Source organism: Thrips palmi, unplaced genomic scaffold (genome assembly GCF_012932325.1).
Source record: "Thrips palmi isolate BJ-2018 unplaced genomic scaffold, TpBJ-2018v1 HiC_scaffold_11, whole genome shotgun sequence".
NCBI lineage: Eukaryota > Metazoa > Arthropoda > Insecta > Thysanoptera > Thripidae > Thrips > Thrips palmi.
The window spans coordinates 3,911,597-3,934,196 of record NW_023144622.1 but is presented as its reverse complement, the minus strand read 5'-3'; the positions used below and the strand labels follow the sequence as shown (position 1 = coordinate 3,934,196).

The following is a 22,600-nucleotide window of genomic DNA, read 5'->3' as shown; positions in this document are numbered from 1 at the left end:
GCCATGGGCACTGCACTGCGAGCCGTCGCGTGCATGGAGGGGGGAAATTGGGGATGGCGAGGGCAGGACAGGATGCAAGAAGGCGACGAGGATCGAGCAAGGCCGTGACGCCGAATCAGGCCTGCCTCCCCCAGACGGGCCTTCGGGCTTTCTATCTCTCTCCCTCGCTCCCACGGGCACAGCAGCACTGCACTAGAGGCCTAGATCACAAGCCGCTGGCGCCCCGCGACCCCGCGTACTACACCATTACCATTATTTCTTCAGGAGAAAATGTTGCATTTTTAAACGGGGTAAAAAGTGGGTGGCGCAAATAAGGCAGCATGGCCTCCTTGCACTCGCCGAGGAAAATGCAGTGGCCGCACCGCACTGTAAACACTCTCTGCGGTCGCATTCCTCCTCCTCCACACACAGGGGGAGAAACTTCGGAACACAGAGCGTTACATAGACAAAGGGAGGCCAGGCTAGGCTAGAAGGAGACGAAGGCGCCGACTTCGCCGAGGACGCCGTCGAGGACGCCACCGAGAACATCTAAGAGGACGGCGCCGAGGACACCACCGAGAACATCTTAGAGGACGGCGCCGAGGACACGACCGAGGACGCCGCCGAGGACGCCGCCGATAGGTGCGTGGACAATGAGCCTCTCGGGCGCAGACACCCGATCGGCCCTCGAGGGTGCACAATGTGCGTCCTGCTGCCGAAGGGCCGGGGAGGGCAGAGGAGGGCCCCGAGGGTCCCGAAGGGCTGCCTCGGCACTTTGCATCGAGCCTTCCCATTATTATTTTCCCTCGATTCCCCAACCCTCCTCTCCCGCACGAGCTTCCGTCCTTCCGACCGTCGAGAGGAAGCAGGCGGCCTATCACGGGGGAGAGAAAAGACCGCCCTGCGGATTAATTTTTTTCAAATTTCCCGCGCTGCGACGACGCGAAACACGACACACTGGCGGCGAGACTCGGGCCGCGCGCCGCTGGCAGCTTCCTGGACAACGCGCTGCCGCGAGAGTCCTTTCATCGCTCCGTCTCTGTCGCACTCGCGGGGCGCTCCGTGAGGGTGCGAGAGAGACAGAGCGACTCGGCCGGACGGGGAAAGGAAAGCCGCGACAACAACGGCGGGCCTCGGCAGGCCTCCACGATTGTGATTAGCTTTCGGCCGCGCCTCTTCACACCTCCCCGGCAGTCCTGGGAGGCGGAGCGACACCACCACAATGGCGAAAACGCCCAAACTGTTCGGAAAAACGCGGGAGGGGGTGAATTCAAGAGCATTCGTGAGAGTGCTCGTCGTCCCGGGGCGCGCGACACGCCGACACGCCGGAGCACACCGAGCGGGCCCTGATTGCCGCCAAGGCGCGCCGGCCAGCAGCGGGAAGCAGCGGCCTTCATTAGCAGTGCAGCCACCGACGAATCGCACTCGCCAGCTCTTCCTACAAGTGCGTCCTGCCTTCCCGTTTCCCCGCGCTGCGGCCTCCAACTTCGACGCAACTGTCAAAAAAAATTTCATAGACTTGACTAAAATTTAATTTATTTTTAAAATTAGGATTTCCCAACGAACTGATGTTACTTTACACCAACGAAGAAAGAGCGAACAGCTTAAGTCGTTTTGACTTTCCTTTCCTTACAGTGAACTTCCTCCATGCGAGCGGCGCTCGGAGCCTCGCGGTGTTCGAGCTTGAGCGATCGATCAGCGCCTCGACGGGCCGAAAACTCACAGTGTGCCTCACACGCATGGCCCGTAAACCTTTCGCTCGTCGGCGTAGCAAGGCACCACGTCTCCCTTCTGCCCGCACAGTGGGGCCTCCGCCAGCCTTCGCTACGCCACTGGCTGGAGAGGCGCACCGTGGCGAATAAGTCAATCCAAAAGGCCGGTGTTTACACTGTCGTGTCGGGTTCCAGGTTCCACCAATGAACGGCCCGGCTAGGACGCCACCGCGGCCGGCTCCAAAGACTGCTATTAAGGCGTGTCTGAATTACCCCCCCTCCCTCCCCCGCGGGCCCCCGCCCCTCCGCGGGTCCGCGTGGCGCCTCCCGCACTGTAAAACAAAGGGCCATCCCGATCCACCGAGTGATCCACTCCGGGGCGCGGGACGTGACGCGACCGCCGCCGCGCCGTCCAACTCATCATTTCAAATTCCCCGCCTTCCCACGGCCCCCTCCCCCTCCTGACAGGTCGACATAGGGTGGCCAACCGGCAGCCAAGCCATCCGGCCGCCGTTTTCCGCTCGGCGTTCGCGATTCGCGGCCGCCAGGTTGGCAGCAGAGCGGCACCTGCCAACTCCATCATGTTAATAATCCAGGCCGACGGGCCGGCCGAACCGTTACTGCATACGCAGCTACCGTGCTGGTACAGTGTGAGTACGCACTCAGGCGATCAACCCCGGCGGCGGCGCGCGCGGGTTCGACTCTCCGCACCACCGCCTTCGGTTTCTGGACACGCAGAAAATCTCGACCGTCACCTCACGAGCGCGGCGATGACGTCACGATGATGTCACGCCGTACGGCGACGCACGGCGCGCATTGGGCAACGCGGTGACTACGCAGCGACGCCTCGCATCGGGCCTTGCCAGGCATGCACGGAGTTTGCCGAGGCCCCCCCCCCCGCTCTTTAGAAAGAAACAGGGGCGGCCATTCATAATGGAGCGAACCAAGGGGGCGGGTGGGCCGAGCGCAAAATGCCTTTTCCCGCATCCAGGACGACAGCGGGGCGAACCGCTCCGTCTCTCTCGCACCACCACCCTCAAGTGAGAGAAAGAGAGAAAGCTCCGCTCGGACGGAGTCAACCTGCCGCAGATCACGGCCTCACGCATACCGAAGGGATCCGGAAAGGGCATGCGTCACCAGTAACAAAAACAAAAAACAACAACACATCAACGGGGCCGGCTAACTCGTCGCCGCAAAATCCTTGATGCTATCAGTCAGTACCCCCAGGCTCGCCTCCCCCCCCCCCCCCCTCCAACGTGCAACTGCTGTCCAGCCAGCCTAAGGCCCCAGCGAGGTGAATGGGTGACCTCGTTCTCGGCCTAGCGCACCACGGCCGGGAAGGGACGCTGTTTACCCTGCTAAACGAGACAAGTCCCTGCCCCTAAAGCTGGGCGCACACGCCGTGTGTGTGTGTGTGTGTGAGGGACGACAAACACGTTCAAAAGCCTTTTCGGCCGGTGCGGCCTCGTTGAGGGTTGAGGTGGACGGCCTGCTGCTGGCCCCGCGGTCAACGACACCCCGCGTGGGGCTGGTCGGGGCGGGGCGGGGCGCGCCAAACTGTGGAACCCCCGGCGGGCGTTCCGCAGAGCCTCTACTCAATGCCCTAGTCGAGCGATTGCACGGCGTGGCGGTACTGGGGCACGGAGGCGCAACGGAGTGTGGCCAACGCGGCGCCGCCAGCGCTTGCCAGCCTCAGCCACGCCAGCAGGCCGACAGTCGTTACGTCGCTCTGTCTCTCTCGCACCCCGACGGAACGCCCCGCGAGTGCGACAGAGACAGAGCGAGTCCGCAGCGCGGCACGCCGGGCGCGAGCATCAGGGCCGCCTCGGTGGGCGCGCGACGTGCGTGGCGCGGTAAGACCGGTACGACACGGCGCGGCGTGTCACACCCACTCAGACACACGACACAGGGGCGCGACGCCGCGGCGCTGGACAGTGATAGATGCAGAGCGGCGAGTCCGGGCGACAGGATAGGTCGAACGGGCCGCCCCGCCACTGCCACCACCGCGACCACCTCCACCGGTCTTCTGCTCCACAGTGCCTCCCCTCGGCGCCGCGCTGGCGAACTCGATCGTGAAGCAGTTCGTCTCGACTCCGTCTCGACGTCGTGTCCGTCGTGGAGCAGATGACAGTCGTGCAGTGCTGCCCCCACCCCACCCTTCCTCTCGACACACGACGCCCAGCGGGCCCCGCTGGCCCAGCCTCCCGGAGTCGTGAAAGCGTTAACTCCGCGACGCCGTTATCCGCAAGAAAAGGGGGAAGGGGGAGGGGGCACCTAGGAGGCGAGGAGGCGGCGGAGGTCAAGCACAAGTGACATCATGGCGTCGGGGCGACGGGGGCACCTTGCACCGCCTTGCACGCTCCCGTGGGCCGGCTGCACAAAGTGTGCACAAAGCCGCCTAGCCCCCGCGACCACACAACGGCAGCGCTGTCGTCGACGACCACCGCGCCACGCCACTGCAAGCAGATACCGAAAACGGCCACTGCCCACGACCCGAGCATTCCCCACAAGTGCGACAGAGGGCGCGGGGACGGGCCTCCCGCCACAGCAGCCAGTATTTCGGAGTCTGCCTGGACCGGGCACTGGAGCGACACCTCCAACAAAGTCCCCCCCCCCCCCCCCCTGTGGGTCACGAGCGACTGCCCGAGCGATGTCCGGCCCACAAGTCCAGATGACGCATTGTCACAGCGTCACAGCGGTGCGTTACCGCGGCAGCCAGCCCACTGTAACACGCAGAGTTGGGCCACGCTCCGGAGAGCACGACCCCCTGCCCGACGGCCTGGACCGGGTCTACGTACTGCGGACCGTTGTTCGCTCTGTCTCTCTCGCACACTCACAGCCCTACGGGACGCTCCACGAGTGCGAGAGAGACAGCGGGCAGCGCTCGGATTCAGCCAGCGGCGGCCAACTGACGCGCAGAGCGCCTTACAATCGCGCCATAGGCAAACCCGCCGAACGCGCGCGCGCGGCGGGTGGCCCAGGCGCGCATTACCATTACCATTAAGGGCTCGCCGTGCACTCATGTCAGACACCCCCGAAGATCGACTTGCACGCGCCTGGCCGGGGACTCCAGCACGCGTCGCGATGCGCCTCGGCTTCGGCCGGCGTCCTCATCGACCCGTTTCCCCCGCGCTTAGCCCCCCCCCCCTCTCAGCACGCCTAGAGCTTCACGGGCCGAACAAGCTTCTGCCTCTTTGGGTGCGTTAGCTGCGTTTCCACGCCACACGGCTCAGCTAAAGAGCCCTTCTTCGCATTTCGGCGAGGCCGGTTTACTTTTCCCCCTCGTTCGTCCCCGGCGACACCAGAACAAAATGCGAGAAAATTTGTCCCCCGTTCCGGGACTCACCTAAGGCTTGGCATTGCAGTATCTTGGTGCGGCCCTCCGGGACGATGCTGTTGGACGTCGACGGCTGCGTGATGAACCGCGGCGCTTGGAGGGGCTCTGCGAAAAAAACAAGAAACAAAACGAAAAGTTGGTTAATCTGTCCATACAGTGTAGGCAAAAATGCGACGGCGGGAGTGACGCAAGTGGAGTGAGCAGACGCGCCCCTCGCCCGCAGAGCCTGCACTAATAAATAAGCTTCCCATTGGCCATTGCACCGGGTCGGGCCGGCTGCGGCCATTGTCTGGTCGTTCCCAGTGGTCCCCGCGGTTCCCAGGGGGTCCGCAAACACGCCGGTGTAACTACCAGCGGCGCGCCGCAGTTACAGGCGTTGGTTACCCCGACGGAACGAGAACCGTGTCAATAACGACACGGTGTTTAAAACGGGCAGAAAAAGCCGCTTCTTCCGAGGGACACCGTTTTTCCTCCTTTTCTTTTCCGCGGATGCGCGACGTGGAACGCGCGGCATGACGACGCTTCGATAGAAAGAGAGGAGAGATGAAAGGCAAGAATTAGCGGTCGTAGAATCGGCGCGTAATTAACGAACCAGAGAGAGACAGGAAACCGCAGTCATTACCGTCGGAAATCTTCGCGCGACGACACGTTGCATCTGCCGGCCTTTTCAAATTGATTTTAAAAAACGCGCTTCTTTTTTTCCTTTTCTGCGCGTGTAGGATACACACACAGGCGAGGGCACACGCACCCCTTTCCCTACAGCGCCACCCCGCGTTTGTTGTTGTTGTTTAATCCTCTCCGATATCGGCGATGTAAGACTTCGCGCGTCTAGCCGAAAGGATATCTCGCGCGAATAGAGGTTGCAACAAAAACAAAGCATCGACTGCAGTGCAGGGCCTTTCCCCAAAGTGGCCCTACGCTGTAAAACAGTTGGGGCCCGCGTGCCGCGCACGGGGGGCTGCGGGACGCACGGCATATCTCTCTCGTCTCTCTCGCACCCCCAGGGAAGGCCCCGCGAGTGCGACAGAGACAGAGACAGTCGGCCCCCGTAAACCGGCGGTGCACTCGGAGAGGGTCATTCGTCCGTCGTTTATAGTGGCGTGTCAACCGCAGCGGCAGCGGCGCGGCAGGCACACCCGGGGCACGCCGCGCGCCTCCAAGATGCCCGTGATAAGGCCGAGGGAAAGCTCGCGCCGGGCGAGGCCGCCGAGGCCTTATTGATGCCTGGAGTCGGCAGCAGTGGAGCATCGCGGCGTCGGCCTGGCATGGCGTCGCCGGGGACACGGCCTCGAGGTGGGCGGCCGCCGCACAGTGGGCCAGAAGACTGGCGCATGCGACGGGCCCTGCGGGGCCGCCGACCAGCCTCCAGCTTCGGCACGCCGGGCCGCCACACTCCAGCAGAGCTTCCAGGGCGGCTGAAAGCCACTGAAACCGTAGCGGTGTTTCTATTCCAGCAGCCTGCTTCCGCCTGAAGGCCGAAGGCCCGAAGCCACTGCCACGCCTCCGTTACGTCGTTCCGTTCCATCAATATGCAATCGGACTACAAATCAAACGACCGCATCACCCGCTTTTGTCATTGGGCTCCGCTCCGCAGTCTCCGCAGTCTCCGCGCAGTGCACTGTGCAGCTAGCGTTGCCTTGCCTCGCTGCCTCGTTCACAGATGGCGCTGCGGTCGGTCCGCCGGCCTAACGGGAGCCAGGCCAGCCAGGCACTAATTAGCTCTCCGCGGTCATCAATTCTTCATTTATTCCCATTCCAGGGTGCGTTCCTCTCCTCCGCGCCGATGACGAGCACGACCGCCGCCCGGCCAGATCCGGTCACTCCGTGGTCCACGTCGCACAGTGGGCCAGAAGACCGGTGGAGGCGGCCAAAAACTCTAGACGCGTTTTGAGCTCTAGAGTCGCTAAATGGGACTCGAACCGAGCGTGTGACCCCACCAATGGATTGCTCTCCGAACGAGGAATCCATTGGTGGGGCCACACGTTCGGTTCGAGTCGTGTTCAACGACTCTGGGGCTGAAAATGCGTCTTAGAGTTTTGGCCGCCTCCACCGGTCTTCTGGCCCACTGTGCGTCGCCGCGCCGTCACGGCGGCACCAAGCCAGCCGTTCAAACGAGGCCGGTGACTCAGCGACCGACGCGGGGCTGCTCAACTAACCAGTCGTTTGGGCGCGTTCGAAAGCACCGCCACCACGATCAACGAGGATCGCGAACGCGCCCCGCCCACGCGTGCCGAGTCGATCAAACGACAATGGTGGAGCAATTAGACTTGTACGTCCGGTAGCCGCGGATAAGCAGGCGATCACACCGACCGAGCGGCAGACAGACAGACAGACAGGCAGACAGACAGGACACCGTCATGTCATGCACTCGTGCCACCGCCACACCCCCGGCCAGCCAAGCAGCAACGTGTCGTCCACGCTCGTGCAATTAGCATAACAGCCGTTTGGAGATGACAACATCAAGTCGACAGTGATTCGGACGGACAGACTGACAGACAGGCAGACAGACAGACGGGCGGGCCGAAAAGGCAGCAGGTCAAACGAAAGCAAGTCAGGCAGTCCTACAGACGGACTGGGGCGTCGCGACACCGCCAAATGGAGCGTGCCGCCACAGACGCCGCCGCGCCGCGACGCCACCTCGTCAGTGCAGCTACACTGCCAAGCTCGGCCAACCGCCTGAAGCTTCAAGGAAATCGACCAAAAATTCTCCCTTTTGATATACTAGCAGTGGCGCGGTGTTATTTGTGATCAAGGCCACAGAAATAGCCAATTTCAAGTAGTACGTAAGGCAGAAAAATTAGTAAAAATTGGAACAAATGACAAGGCGACGCTGTTTTCCACGACTCGTCTAAAACCGTCCGCATAGCGTCTCGCTCCATGCATAGTGCACGCAAGTGGACGGGATCGAGGACGCATCGATAACGCAAAGGAAACCGATGTCCGGTCGCGCGCCGCCAGGGCCGGTACGGACAGCCCTGCGAGTGCGAGCGAGACAGCAACAGCCGATGCATTGACCCAAGTGGTGCATACGGCGGACCTGATTACGAGATCGGCCGGGGTCAGATCGGACGAGCGGACGGCTAGATTAGACAGACAGACAGACAGACGGGGCAGCGGGAAAAACGGGAATCTGGAAAGATAAATTGGGGCGCGGTTCGTAACGAAATGCGACCCCGAGGCTAACGGGCTGCTTGGCCTTCTCCAGGACGCCTGGAGAGCGGTAGCGCACGCGCTGGAGGCTCGCTGGAGGCACACTGGAGACGCTCTTCCCGCGATAAGAAAAGGTGACGCGGCGACGACGGCGTCGCTTTCACGGCGGGAATCCATCGAGCGGCTAAAACGGAAACAACGTGCTGCTAAGAACAACCGCGCATCGCGCACTTCATCGGCGTTTCCGGACCGAGCCACACACACATACAGTGCACCTGGCGCCACCTCGCGAGTGTCTCTGCTCTTCGGCCGTTCCCTCGTTCGGTTCCCACAGCGAACCCGCGAGCCGGCTTTGGGCCGCCGAGTCAAGGCACCGGGCCACTACGCCGGGCCACGGCAAGGACGTTGACCCGAGTCCGACACTCCGACGAGACATGCAGGCCGCCGAAGCGTTCCGCGGGCCGCGGCGCGGCGCGGCGGGGCAGGGCGGGGTCACACATCACTCACTCGTCAATGGGAAGGCACCAGCTCAATCAGCGAGCGCGCGCCACACTCACACAGTCACTCACACAGACACACGGGTTACATAACGAGGCGCAATTCTTGCTGACGAACACCCACACCTGGCCGGCCGGCCTGCCTGCCTGGAGGCTCCAGGGTGCCCCGGTCCCCAAATGGCTTCACACAACGTGAAACACGGTCCATGACGGCCGGCATGATGGCCCCGGACCCCGAGGCAGTGGCTCCTCTAGCTGCCGGCGACGCGATGACGACGCGCGCGGAGCGGCTTGGATAAAGGAACGAAACCAAAGCCGAGGGGCTTGCTCGGTAATAAGTTGGAAAGAAGCACATAAAATTCTCAGGTGGGCCCGGCTGGCTGGCTGCCTGGCTGGCCGCCTGGCTGCCGGCGCACTGCTGCGACCGGTTTGGCCGACGTACCGGCGACGCGCCGCCATGTGCGCCTTTGTGTGACCGTCGTCTTCATGTCTCGTGTCCTGCCGAGTGCCGGGCCGGGCCGTGCTTGGCCGGGCCGAGCCGGGCCGAGCGTCCTTCAGATTCTCCAGCGCCGCAGACTCCAGCAGGACCACCTCACTCGGATTCGCCACAGACTCCAGGAGGCCAACCGCAGACTCCAGCAGATTCGTAACAGACGCCCGGGCGTACAACTCCACTAGACCAGTGGTTCTCACCTTAGGGTCGCGACCCCAGGGGTCGCGAAAAAATTTTAAGGGGTCGCGGCGAGGTAGCTGGGGTCGGTTTGGGCCGATTAAGCAGCCACTGCGTCTGATCCGAGGCGGGCATTTTGCTCCCTCAACGGGCAATTGGTCTGAACCTTCCTTAGCATGCCTTTGTTACGGAGTGTGTTATCAGTCTAAGTTGGGAGCAGTATTGTCTCAAAGTTTACCAAAACGGTCAGAAATGTCTTTGAAAAATCGTGTTTTGGGCCGATTTTAAGCAGCCACTGCGTCTGCCCGAGGCGGTACCTCGTCCCCAGCAACGGGCAATTGGTCTTTGGACCTTCCTTTAGCATGCTTTGTTACGGAGTGTGATTTCAGTCTTAGTTTGGGAGCAGTATTGTCTCAAAGTTGGCGAAACGCTCAGAAATGTCTTTGAAAAACCGTTGTGACTGTTTTGGTCAACTTTGAGACAATACTGCTCCCAAACTAAGACTGATAATCGCATTCCGTAACAGAGGCATGCTAAAGGAAGGTCCAAAGAACAATTGCCCGTTGAGGGAGCAAAATGCCCGGCTCGGATCAGACGCAGTGGCTGCTTAAAATCGACCCAAAACATGATTTTTCAAAGACATTTCTGAGCGTTTTGGCCAACTTTGAGACAATACTGCCCCCAAACTAAGACTGATAATCGCACTCCGTAACAGAGGCATGCTAAAGGAAGGTCCAAAGACCAATTGCCCGTTGAGGGAGCAAAATGCCCGCCTCGGATCAGACGCAGTGGCATGCTAAAGGAGGGGTCCCGTGGGGTCGCGAAACTTTTCCTGGGGGTCGCGGAAATTTTTGGCTACAAATTTGGGGTCGCGAGCCGAGAAAGGTTGAGAACCGCTGCACTAGACTCACTCTCGCAGGTCTACCACAGCCTCCAGCAGGTCTACCACAGCCTCCAGCAGGTCTACCAGAGCCTCCAGCAGGTCTACCACAGCCTCCAGCAGGTCTACCACAGCCTCCAGCAGGTCTACCACAGCCTCCAGCAGGTCCACAGCCTCCAGCAGGTCTACCACAGCCTCCAGCAGGTCCACAGCCTCCAGCAGGTCTACCACAGCCTCCAGCAGGTCTACCACAGCCTCCAGCAGGTCTACCACAGCCTCCAGCAGGTCCACAGCCTCCAGCAGGTCTACCACAGCCTCCAGCAGGTCTACCACAGCCTCCAGCACGTCCGTGGACCGAGGTTTCGGCCAATGCTGTCGAAGTGCCCCGAGCGTGGCGTGGCGTGGCGGTCCGGACGCGGCGTGCATTCCGTCGGAGTGCGTCACGGACATCGTCACGTAGTGCGGCGAGGAGGCCAAGTCGGCCGAGGAGGACCAGGACCCCCCGCGAGCCGCGAGGCGACGGGCCAATCAGTTTCTCCACGCATTCTACAGTAGTTTTAATTTTAATTTTTTGTGGTCTATTTTTGTGGATTTTTTCGTTGTTGTTTTTACGCGAATCCGGTTCCGGCAGGCGGTGCGCCACTGTAATCAAGGTCGTCGTAACGCAACATCGGAAGCTCGCATTATTGTCAACCAGCGACCCGATACATAACGATGAGAGATAAAATGGCGGCGGTGGGGACTCTTTGTGCATGCATCGCATCAGTGAATGGGGGGCGTCGCCCGGCATCACACACACACACACACACACACACACACATCGGCTGGCGGTGCCTGTTACAGTGCTTCCGGCGCCACCGACCGGTACGTGATTTACCGTCTCGAGTTTTGGGTGGGCGTCGCTTGGGCGTCGGGACGTGAGCAGCCAGGGCCCTGGCGATTCCGAAACAGAGTGCCCCTCTCTCTCTCTCTCTGAGCAGTGCCCGCCACCGGCATCGACGCGCTTGCAGTGGCGAGTGAGTGCATCCTTCGGGAGCAGACGCATTCCGAGACCGAGCGGTCGCCCATGCATAGCCAAAGCGGTGCATTTTCATTCCTCTGTGTGTATGTGTGCGTGTGTGCGTGTAAACGTGCAGCGTGCGCGCATTTGCGCTGAATTTCTAACAACTTGAGCCGCAGCCAGCACTGCCAGCACTGCCAGCAGGTAGCGGCGTATTCCGTTGCTTTCAATGTCCTCCTCCTGCTGCTGCTACTCATGAGCATGGTAAGCGTGTGCAGGCGCGTGGCAGCGAGTGTGTGTGTGATGTGTGTGTGTCCGTCAGTGTGTGAGTGGCTACCCGCTACGTTAATCTGCCGCCTAGAGAACCCGCCCAAAGCGACCGGCCTGAGCCACCACACGCCAGGCAGGCCAAGCCAGTCCGGCTTCTTGCTCAACACACAGCAGTGCAGGGCACTACAGCACAGTGTAGCTGCGGGAAATTGGCGTGCAATTAAAATCATCGCCGCGGCGCCGCCACTTCGCGACACGGTGCCACCTCTCTCTCTCTCTCTCTCTCTCTCTCTCTCTCTCTCTCTCTCTCTCTCTCTCTCTCTCTCTCTCTCTCTCTCTCTCTCTCGTACTCTCACTGCCAAAGTGTCGGTGGCTCAACGAGGCACGTCGAATTTCGCATGCGCAGCCGCGACTCCCGCCAGCCCCGCCAGCCCCGCCGTGCGCGCCGTGAGATAGGTCAGGGCGACGCGGAGGCGACGGCGCCACGAGAGCACGTCACGGGGCTCCGATCTAGGAGGACCCACGCCGCGGCAGAGAAGAAAAAAAGAAAATAACTGTCGCCGGTATTCGATCCCACGGTCGGTCATCAACACCGACAGACGAGCGCGACGAGTTTGGAAAGAGCTGCGTTCCATCAGCAGCAGGACACTCATCCGGGCAACTAGACTTCCTGCGAGTATGAGTGCATGAACGTGTGTGTGTGTGTGTGTGTGTGTGTGTATTTGTGTGGGAGTGACGAGAGTCGTGACACGGCGCAGCGGGAAAGCAGCAGGAACCCCGCCGACGTGTGACACTGTGACACAGACACCACACACACACACACATATATATATATACACAACACACACACACACAGAGGCAGCCTCACTGCGACACCTGAGCCGGCTTGCTCCTCCTAAACGGTGCAGCGTCGAGCCCACTGCACTAATGCCCCACCGGAACACGAGCAAGAAAAAGGACGTGTGGACAAACTTCAGGGAGAGGAGAGAGACAGAGGAGAGAAGTGAGCGATGGAAGGAAGAGCATTTTTTTTCCGTTTTGAAAGAAAGGGGAGGCGAGGGCGGGGCAGTTCCGCCTCCGCTGTCACCATCCTCCCGCCATCATCAACACCATCACCACCAGCAGCATCGGCCAGTTTGATGGGAATTGACGCAATCCCGGCGGACGCCAGCTCGAGATGATCTCCAAGAATGTGCCCGGAACGATGAGAGCCGCTGCCTCTCTCCGCCGTGCCGCATCGTTTCACGCAAAAGAGAAACAGAAAAAAAAGGGAGAGAGAAAAAACGGTAAAAATAAAAGGTTCCGCTGCTTGAACATTAACGACCACGAAGAGGCAGCCGATTGGTTCATTAGAGCGAGGCACGCCGCGGGAACCGCCGTTTTTGCACCGAAAAAAGAAGCCGCGGAAAAAGTAGTCGAAAATGTGACGTCCAACAACCATCAACGCGCGACGAAAAAAACTTAGTTTGTCTCGCGGGTAAAACTTGCCCATAAAGAAGGCTGCGGCCGACAACCCCTTCCGGCTGGCGGGGCTCACGTGGCGGAGCGCAGCACACGTGGTGTACACGTGCGTGGCTGCCAGTGCCGGCACGTGGGGGTTCAACTTTCAAACCCTTTTTATTTTTATTTTTTTAAGATTTACTTCTTTTTCACTCTCGCGGGCGAGGCGGCGGGTGCGAACACACGGATCGGTTATCTTTTCAAAATTGCTGGTCGTATGGGGACCGCACCGCGGGGAGGAACCCTGTGGAGGTGGAGGGACCAGGGTCCGAAAAAAACAGGGTGCAGTACAACGACACAAAGAAGTTTAATATTTAAAATTGAGATGAAGGTCGGAGGGCGAGGTATGACTCCGCGGTGCGACGTCGCCGACCCAGCCGATTCGCCCCGCGGGGAAAGGCCAAGGACTCGGCGGGAATAAGCGTGCTGCGGTCGGGGCGACGGCGGGGCGGGCCAAGGTGAGCAGAAACAAAGACAGACGGCAAGCACTGCGCGGCCAAGACAGAGACAGTCATGCCGGCGGTCTTCGCAGTCCTGCCAACTTGACACAGTGGGGAGGCGCCGGCCGCCCATCTCGCCGCGAGGAGGTCCTGCTCCTCCTCCTGGAGGACCGCGGCCGGACGACGGCCAGCCAGCCAGCCATTCACAGCGAGGCGAGCCACACCCTCGCTGGCCAACGGCACCCAGGCTGTAATTACAGCCAAGGCGGTACGTAAGTGCCGCCAAAGTGTGGTGCCCGACGGACTGCCCGACGGACTGCATGGTCTGCATGGCGGCGCCGCGGCGCGCCGGATGCGAGGCTGGCCCGATTGGCACAGGTGCAGCATCGCGGTCATGCAGTGCAGCGGACTCGCCCTGTCTCTCTCGCACCCCTACAGTGCGGCCTCGAGTGCGAGAGAGAGACAGACAGCGCGCATGCGTAATCCCGGCCAGGACGCCTGTCGCTCTCATACTCGAGCAGCAGTCCGGTCCCCAGGGCAAAATTTACGGGCGTCGCGACGCAGCCGGACGGCCGACGCCCCGCTATCTGCCGTGTGCCGTGCAGTGTTATCTTGGAAGCAGCGCCCTGCAGCCGCTCCAGCCGCTCCAGCCGCTACAGCGCCCGGACTCCAGCTGGACCGCACCGCCTGGAATCTGGAATCCGTCGTGCCCTTCTCGCGTCGCCACCGAGCCCTGGGAAGGCCTGGGAGTCCTGGAAGGGCAGGTTGGCAGGTACGGGCCTGACCCCCCCCTTCCCCTTCACCACGCGGGTTGCGCAGTGCCCTCCAAGAACCCGGGGTCCATGAGCCCGGCCTTCCCAAAAGGACGTCGCCGCCGTCGGCCAGATTCCTGGAGCACTTGTGACATGAGCAAACTTGAGCGGGGCGCACTGGCTGCGTACTTCTAGTGCGGGCGGCGGCGCGGTCAAACGAGGCCACGCGCCGAGGGGCCGAGGGACGCCCACTCCCTGCCACTTGATTCCAGGACCGTCTGCAAGTGCACTGCAAAGGGCTTGCCGACGCGAGGCTTGCCGGCAGGCATTGCGCATCGCCAGAGTCGCATCCAACGCGTGCATCTGTCTGTCTGTCCGCCTGTCTGTCTTGTCTGTCCGTCTCGCATGCGCAGCGTGCACCGCAGGCAGAACCGAGGCGGTCACGCGGTAATCCAAAGCCAACCGTCGACTCTGCCCGTTGTTCCGTTTCCGCGGGTAAGTCCGCCCTCGCCTTGTGGAACGCTGCAACACGACCCGGTCCGGTCGAGCTGAGCCAAAGCCAAGCCATCGTGGACATCGTGCGACTCCCCGCGCCGCCGTCCGAGAAAAACGAAACCCAGCCGTAACAATTACTGTGAAGCTGAACGTTTGTCGCGTAGGCAGGCAGGCGCGCAATGCGGGTGGAGACTCCACTGGAGAGACCGGCGTGGAGTCACCTGGGGCCGAGGCGAGGGGCTTTGTTGTGGGGCGGGGCAGCCAGGGGCACTCGCTGCTAGACTTGTCTGCCCCCCCCCCTTTCTAACCGAGCTCAGCTCACCGAGCTGCAAGCAGCATGCACCGGCTATGCACACGCCGAGGCGTGCTGAGGCTGCAGCCTGCAGGCTGCACCGAGAGGCACCGAGCCCGGCCGAGTCCGGGCGACGGGGGCCGCGCCGAGCCGGGCCGGCCCCGGCCGTGCGGCGTGCGCCAGGTGACGGCGCGGGGGGAGGGGGGCGCGGCGGTAAGGGGGGCTGCTCCAGGCTCATCTCGGCCATCTGGCAACGCCGCCGCCGTGGCCGCCGTGGCCGCAGCGCGCGGCATGAGCGACCGCGTCAGCCCCTGCCCGGCCTGTTCCCTGTTCTTGAGGAGCGTGCTGCGTGCTCAGCTCTCCTCACCTCACCTCGCCGAGGCAGTGTAGGCCCTCCAAGACGGGGAGCTCCTCGGCGTCCTTCGGGCCATCCTTCACGGCGGGCGCGCGTTCGATCCCCACCGCCGCGGGCCTTCCTGGTCGGCGTCTCGGCCCCCGCGGCCCCCGGTAGCCGGCCATCCATTCACCCCATGACCGTCATCGCCGCGGGCCTCGACTCGGGCTGAACTCCGCCGGAGTGACTATCCGACCGGCGGGCCTGGCGGGCCTACCCCGCCGTAAGTGGCACAGACTCCTTGGTCACGGCAAGGGCCGCCCCGCCGGTCCGCGCCCTTCCCCGCGGCCGCGGCCCCGCCAGCCCGCCAGGGCACTTAACCCGCTTAAAAGCTTCATTTGCGTGGCCAAGCACCGCCAAGCACGGCCAAGCACGGCCAAGCACCGCCACCCGCCACGCGCCGCTGGCCGCCGCGACGGCGTGGAGGAAAGCGCGGCACGGCGGCACGGCGGCGGCGGTGCACTGCAGTGCCACGGCAGTGCGGCGCACGGGGTGGGCGACATGACACGGGAGAAACCGAGAAACCTAGAGCGCGCTTGCCATTCCCGAAACGAGGACGAGAAAGAAAGAGAAGGCAAACCGAGGGCTGGTCGCTGGCCCGGCTGCCCCGAGGGGAACGGATTCGGCGGCCGCGTGTCTCTCTCTCTCTCCCTCTGTCTACCTCGCGGCAATTACAAAACCGATGGGAGCAGCGAGGGGGACAGAGACGGAGACAGGTGGGGAGGGCGGGGCCGGCGAGGCGAGGCGAGAAATCCATTTCGGATCCAGATAACAATCGGCCGAGCGCAGACCTTCCAGGCTTCCAGGCCGACGCCAGCGGCGTAGCACGGCGTAGCACGGCGTAGCCAGCGCCATTTCTTCGGGGTGCTGTTATGCACAAAGGCGGGGCGGGCCCCCGTCGAGGTGGGACGCCGTGAATGAAGCCGCCCCGCCCCGCCCCGCCCCGCCCCGCCACACCTGCTGGATCTCGGACCCCATAGGGCCCAGAAGACAGTAGCCCCCACCACCATCCCAAGCGTACCCCACCCTTCCTGCCTTGCTTTCCTCACCCCCCCGCAGCGAGCTAAACATTCGGCGTAGGGACGGCGCGGGTGGTGGAGGGTAGGGAGGGGGATAGAGGGGGACGGGTCCGCGCTATGCCTGGTGCTGGGCAAGTCTAACTCGCTGCGCGGGTGGTTGCGGGTTGGTGCGGTAAGGTGGTGGGGGCTACTGTCTTCTGGGCCCTATACGATCCCATAGGCCTGCTCGCAGCTCTCCACGCAGCGGCGTAGCACGGCGCATCAGCGCATCCTGGACACCGCTGAGGTTCACGGAGGTTCCTGGAACGCCTTCCAGGGTGCGCCACTGGAGGGCCACTGGCGTGGGTGTCATTAGACCCGGCCGCCACCGCAAAGCACGACGGCCACCCTCACTGGACGCTCAGGTGGGAAACCAAGAGGGCCCCCAAAGGGGCGGGGAGGCGCGGCACTGCTGGAGCACTGCTGGAGGAGCCCGAGGCTGGAGGACACTCACGGCGCGCTTCCTTGCTTCCGCGTGCGCGCCGGAATCCCGACCTTTGTCTCTGACGCCGAACACTCGCTGCGTCTCTCTCGCACGCCGGGGGCGTTATCCGCAGGGGTGCGAGGGAGACAGAGCGACGAAGCCGGTTTTCGTAACCAGACTGCTACAGCCCATCAGGAGGAAAGGCAGGAGGAGAGGGTGCGGGGGTCACACCCGAGGTCACGCCGCGTCACACACAAAGCTCGGCTGCCACCAGTCCGCGCGTGACGAGACGTGACGAGACGTGACGTGACGACGACGACGTGGTGGAGCGCGTCTCGGCACCGCGGCACTCGATCCGGGACGGCAGGTACCTGCACTGCCCTGCAGTACCACTGTATGACATTAGGCATGCAAGCGGCGGGCCGCCTTCAGCGTTCCGATACGCATGACTGTGTCGCACCGGGCACCACCGGGCAGCGAGAATGTTTGAATGGGGCGGCGAGAGGGGAGGGGGGGGGGGGGGGCTCAAGGGTCGACACGGGTACAGGTCTACTAATCAGAGCCGAGAGGGGCGCCCCAAATAACAACTTGAGCGTACAGGACGCGTGGAGTAGTAAAACGCGTCCAAAATCAACATCGTCGGGGAGGGGAAGGGGTGGGGGGCAAGCATGGCCGCCCTCTCCCTCAAGGCGTCCAGGGCGTCCAGCCAGCGAGCGACTCCGACGTTCTGAAGGGTCTTTTCGTCGCTCCGTCTCCGTCGCACTCATGGGGCGGGCCGTGGGGGTGCGGGAGATAAGACAGAGCGTCGCTTCGGATTCGCTGGGCAGCCCCGAGGCTCCGGCTCGACGAGGTGATGAACTAATGATAGGGCCCCACCCGGGCCGTCCCGCCGTCCGACGCAAGGGAGGGGACCGGGTACTGTACCTCGACAAGTACCACACGCAACTTAAGACACAACACCTTTACAGGCGGTGGTTCTAAGCCGCCTATTTAAAACGAGTGCCCGTTCCTCTTGCCATGTATACTCTCCTCGCTCGGGTACCCTTTCCGAAATAGTCCGGGCGCGCGGTTCCTGCCGGAGACGACGGCCCGCCGCCGCCACGCTCTAGTGCACTGTAGAGCCCAGGGCCGCCACCGCCTGGGCGACTCGGCTCCCGCCAGGCCGGAGTCCTGCTTCGTATCACTCGACAGGCCGACTCCACGATCGGAAAGAAGAAACGCCTCCAGCCTTTTCCACAGCATTTCAAGGCGCTGCTCCAAGGTGCTTCCCTCCAACGGCGAGCCCGGCGGCCCGCGACCGTGCTGCTCCGAACTGGGCTCCGAACGACTTGGTGACAGGGCGAAACCCTTTGCCGAGTGTGGACGTGTAACGGTGCGGAGCGGGCTTTCGGTGGCGACTCATCATGCGTCTCTCCGTCGTCCGTGGGCCTGTCTGTCGGCGCGGGGCGCGCTCCATTGCCGGCGGGTTAAAAATAGGGCACACACAGACAGACACACACGCCGCACGTCTATGTCGTTAGTCAGGCAGTCCTGCAAAACAATCACAAAGCGTGCCACACCTAAAAGGCCCGGTAGCGGCAGGCCGGGCAGGCCGCGGCAGGCCCGGACGGGCGGGCCCCGAAATCCTGTAAAGTAAATCCAGCTTGTTATAGGACCGTTGCATCACGGGCGGGGCGTGGCGGGGCGGGGCTCCAGTTTGTTTACTCGCCGCCGACTTTGCCGGGCTAGAGGCGGCCGCTGCCGCGGTTTGCGCCGCACGTCCCGCGGCCGCGGAGCGACGCGGCATGGATCCAGTTGAGCCGATCATCTCAACAAACGCCGAGGCAAACGCCGGGGGCTGCCTGGCTGCCTGGATTACCGTTCGAGGAACCGAGAAATAAAACGCCAAGCGGCACAAAAACAAAGCAAGGCAGTTCATCACAAATAGCTCATCGCCGTCGCCTTCAGAGCTCCACTACCGTACCGTACCGCACCGTCCAGTCGCCGCCGCCATCTCGCCGGCGAGGAGGCATAAAAATAATCGGGCATCCTCGATGCAACCAGTCACTTTGTATCATTCACGCCCCCTTCTTTTACAGCATTTTCCCGGCAATCTTCCATACGCCTACGTAGACAGACAGACAGGCAGGCAGGCAGGCGGCCAGACAGACAGACAGACAGACCTCCCACACCCTACACGTGAAAACAATCACCCCGTCGTCGGCGACGCCCCCCGCGGTCCGCGGCCGGCGCTGCTTCCGGCGGCACCTGTCTCCTCGACGGGGCGGCAGGACGCGCCGAGTGCCGCCGAGCCTCGAGGACCCCGTCAGCGTCACGGCCCACGGCGTTCACACACTGTCCCATTAGGACGCCGTCGTCGGCCTCCACCCAGCCTGCAGCGCGGTGCCTCCGTTGGCGGCGACTCGGAGCGAGGACCTGATGCCTTCAGACGTCGAACACAGCACCGTAAGGCACATGGCGAAGCCCAGAGACCAGCGTCGGCACACCGCGGCTGGGCTGGGCGAGGCTAGGCGCCGCGCGGCCTCCAGCAACTCCTTTATTATACTATCAGGCCGACACGGCGGGCACGCATGGCACTGCACTGCCGGCCAGTCAGGCCTTCAACACCACAAAGCGTGTCTCCTACGCGAGGCCGCGGTTCGATCCCCGCCGCGGGCGTCGGCGCAACCCTCGGGAACGGACACGCAGCCCCTGTCTTGGGTTTTCCACACCAAATACGAAGACAAATCCCGAGTCCATGTAACTATTAATGCAATGACTTAGTTCAGTGACATTACATCAACGTGGAAGCAAAACTACGATGCAACTTTTAAAAACGCAAGTTTTCCCTTTTCCGCGCGCCAGAAACATCCCCGACAGTGTGTACACGGCCTGACGGAAAAGCGTGCGGCGAAACGTAAACCCGGTTGAAAACGGCTGAGAGCCATGACGGGCCAGAGGCAGCCAGAGGCAGTCAGAGGGAGGGCTCACGACGGGCCAAACAACGCGCGTGTCTGCAGCCCGGCGGATCGTTGCTTTTCGCTCTGTCTCTCTCGCACCCCTGCGGAACGCCCCACGAGTGCGAGAGAGACAGAGCGGCCGAACGAGTTTTCGGCATCGGCCTGCAGTGCAGCGCGCAGATTGAAGGCAGCAACCCTTAAATAGTTCGCTCGATTGTTTACGTCGCGGGCGCCGAGCAGTGCAGGGCGGGGCGGGGCGGGGCGGGGCGGGGCGGGGCACCCCTGCACTCCATAAAACCGAACTGGCCACTGGGCAGCGCTGCACTGGGCTGCACCTTCCCCTCCACCCCGCCGCCGTGCCGCCACTGAACCGTGGCGCGCGCAGACCAAGGCGCAGACGGACTCGTAGGGTGGGGGGGCTGAGGCGTTGTAACGCCAACTTGCACCAGCAGCCGAGGAAAGGAAATGGAAAGAATAAAAAGAAACAAGTCGAGGAAAAAAAGGGGGCATTTCCTTTGCTAGGTAATCTTTTCCAGCTTAGTTCGCCACGGTGGCGGTTATAGGGAGTACCGCGGCGGGCAGCGCCGGCCTTGACTCGTGGAGAGGCCTCGGGAAGGGAGGGGGGAGGGGGAATTAATGATTCCGTCTAGAGGTACTGACGCTACCTACAGCTAGGAGCGGCCGCGGGTGTGTAAGACCCCGCGCGCACAGGTCGACGGTATTTAACTCAGCCTCCGTTTCCGTTCCGAGTCGTGGAACAACGATGAAAAGGCGCAGCATTTTTCACGAAACACACTGGAACGCGTATAACTCAGACAAACGTTTCCACCAAACCGAGATGACATGAACTATCGCCGGGACAGGATCGGGAGCAGAGGTTTTACACAATCCCGCGGGAAAATTTACATAAACGGCCCGGAGGGACGGCCGTGCCGCGGCGTGCGCTTGTAGTGTAGGAGCAACGAACGGGGCGTTATACAACGACTCGCACCGAAAGCCGCGACCCTGCGAGAGAACCTGCCCCACCGCCAGTAGCGGATCGATCACGCGTGAGTGTTTCGTCGCTCCGTCTCTCTCGCGCCCCTGGGCAGCGCCCCGCGAGTGCGAGAGAGACAGAGCGACGAGTTCGGAATCAGCCTGCAGCCAGCCGACTGGGTACGAAGCACGCCACTTTGCGCCATGGATGAATATTCACCCGGTCCCGGGTCTGCGGCCGGCGGGGTCGCACGCGCTTTTCCCCGGCCGGGATTCGAACCCACGGCCGCCGCGCGACGCCGCGTAACGCCAGGCCGCGCCACTGCGATGACACGCCACGCAGGGAAAGGGTGGGACCATCTTGATGAGCGGCGCGAGTTTCTCCCAAAACTCGGGCTCCCTTGTCGCCGGCACGCGCCGGCCGTCTCTCTCGCACCTCCGCGGCACGCCGGCACGCCCACGAGTGCGAGAGAGACAGCGGGGCAGAGGTTGGAATCACCAGCCTGCAGGGTTCGCACGGCAGGCCGCGGCCACTGGCCGTCCACAAGTCCTCGGCCCTCGGCCCGAGCATTCTGCATGGAAAGTCATCTGCCCGTCCCGTCGCCGGCCCGGCCAGCCCACTTTGTGGTGGGAACGCGGAACGCGGCAAGGCGCGCAATGGGCAGCCTCATTGCGCTTGCCTTGGCTCGAGAAAGCGAAAGAATAAAATAAAGGACGGGCAAAAAGGTACAAAGCGTCCGCACAAAATCGCAGGCGCACTTTGAAACGACACACGCGGCCACGTCGACGACGTCGACGGTCTAGCAGCGACCGTACTGAACGTTCAAAAATCCGGTCCGTCTGGCCGACAGAGCCGCGATCGAGGCAGCCACGGCAGCCACAGCCACTGGCCGGGCACGCTGGCCAGCTCGCTCGAGTGCGAAATGGCCCTCCTCCCGTAGGCCCGTAGGCCGGGCCAGCCAATTAGACTAATTGCAACGATCCGGCCGAAATCCGGCCGAGCCGAACAGCGGACTGATTCCGAGAGTCATCGCGCTGCCTCCCTCCCTCGCGCTCATAGGGCGATCTGAACGGGTGCGAGAGAGACAGCGGCGGAAACGACTCAGTCTGCTGTTCCCAGCCGGGTGCTGGATTCTAGGACTCGACTGCCTCCCTGCACGTGGTTTCCGATGTCAACCTCAACCAGGGCGCCGCCGCGACCGCCCAGAAGAGCACTGCTTTCGTCGCCGTCTCTCTCGCACCCTCACGAGGCGCCCCGAGAGTGCGAGAGAGACAGAGCGACGGCTCTCGAATACTGGAAACCGAACCCCGTCCGCGGCCGGCCGGGGACCGTCGCCGAGCGGGCACGCCGTCGTGGACTGTGTCGTGGACCCGCGCGGGAACAGCAGGACAGCGACGACTTGTAGTGCACCGCCAACCTGTTGCTCGGCCGAGCCGCGGCAAGTCGCCGCCAACTGCTTAGCAACACTGCAGCGCTGCAACGGCAGTCTTACGGCAGTGGAATGGATTGGCCACCTGTTGAGTTCTCTCGCCGCGGCGTGGCGCGGCGCGGCGTGGCGGCGCCCAGAGCAGTTAGAATGCTCCACCAGCAGCGCGACCAGCGCCACGCTGCACTCGGCAGTGCCCCGCCAGCCCCGCGGGCGATTGGAAACAGTTCCAGACTTCCAGACCGCGCTTTCGTCTGGAGTTTTGCTCCGGTCTTCTGGCCCACTGTGAGTCGTCCGGGCGCCGGGCACGCGCCTTAGGGACCGCCCCCTTTTCGGGGACGGAACGCGCCGGCACGGCCAGGGCCTCGGCCAGGGCAAGGCACCGCGCTGTTCGTCGACCCTAGCCCGG

The 22,600-nt window shown here is 62.7% G+C and overlaps 1 protein-coding gene across 2 annotated transcripts in view; it reads right to left on the bottom strand.

The window, feature by feature from the left end:
- The window catches only part of LOC117639408 (protein sidekick), a 40,157-nt gene that overhangs the window by 13,649 nt on the left and 3,908 nt on the right, over positions 1-22,600 (bottom strand). For both annotated transcript variants that reach the window (XM_034375021.1, XM_034375022.1), the window contains exon 2: positions 5,038-5,133. In XM_034375021.1, coding sequence (XP_034230912.1) covers positions 5,038-5,133 — 96 coding nt within the window. The remainder of the gene's footprint in view (positions 1-5,037; positions 5,134-22,600) is intronic.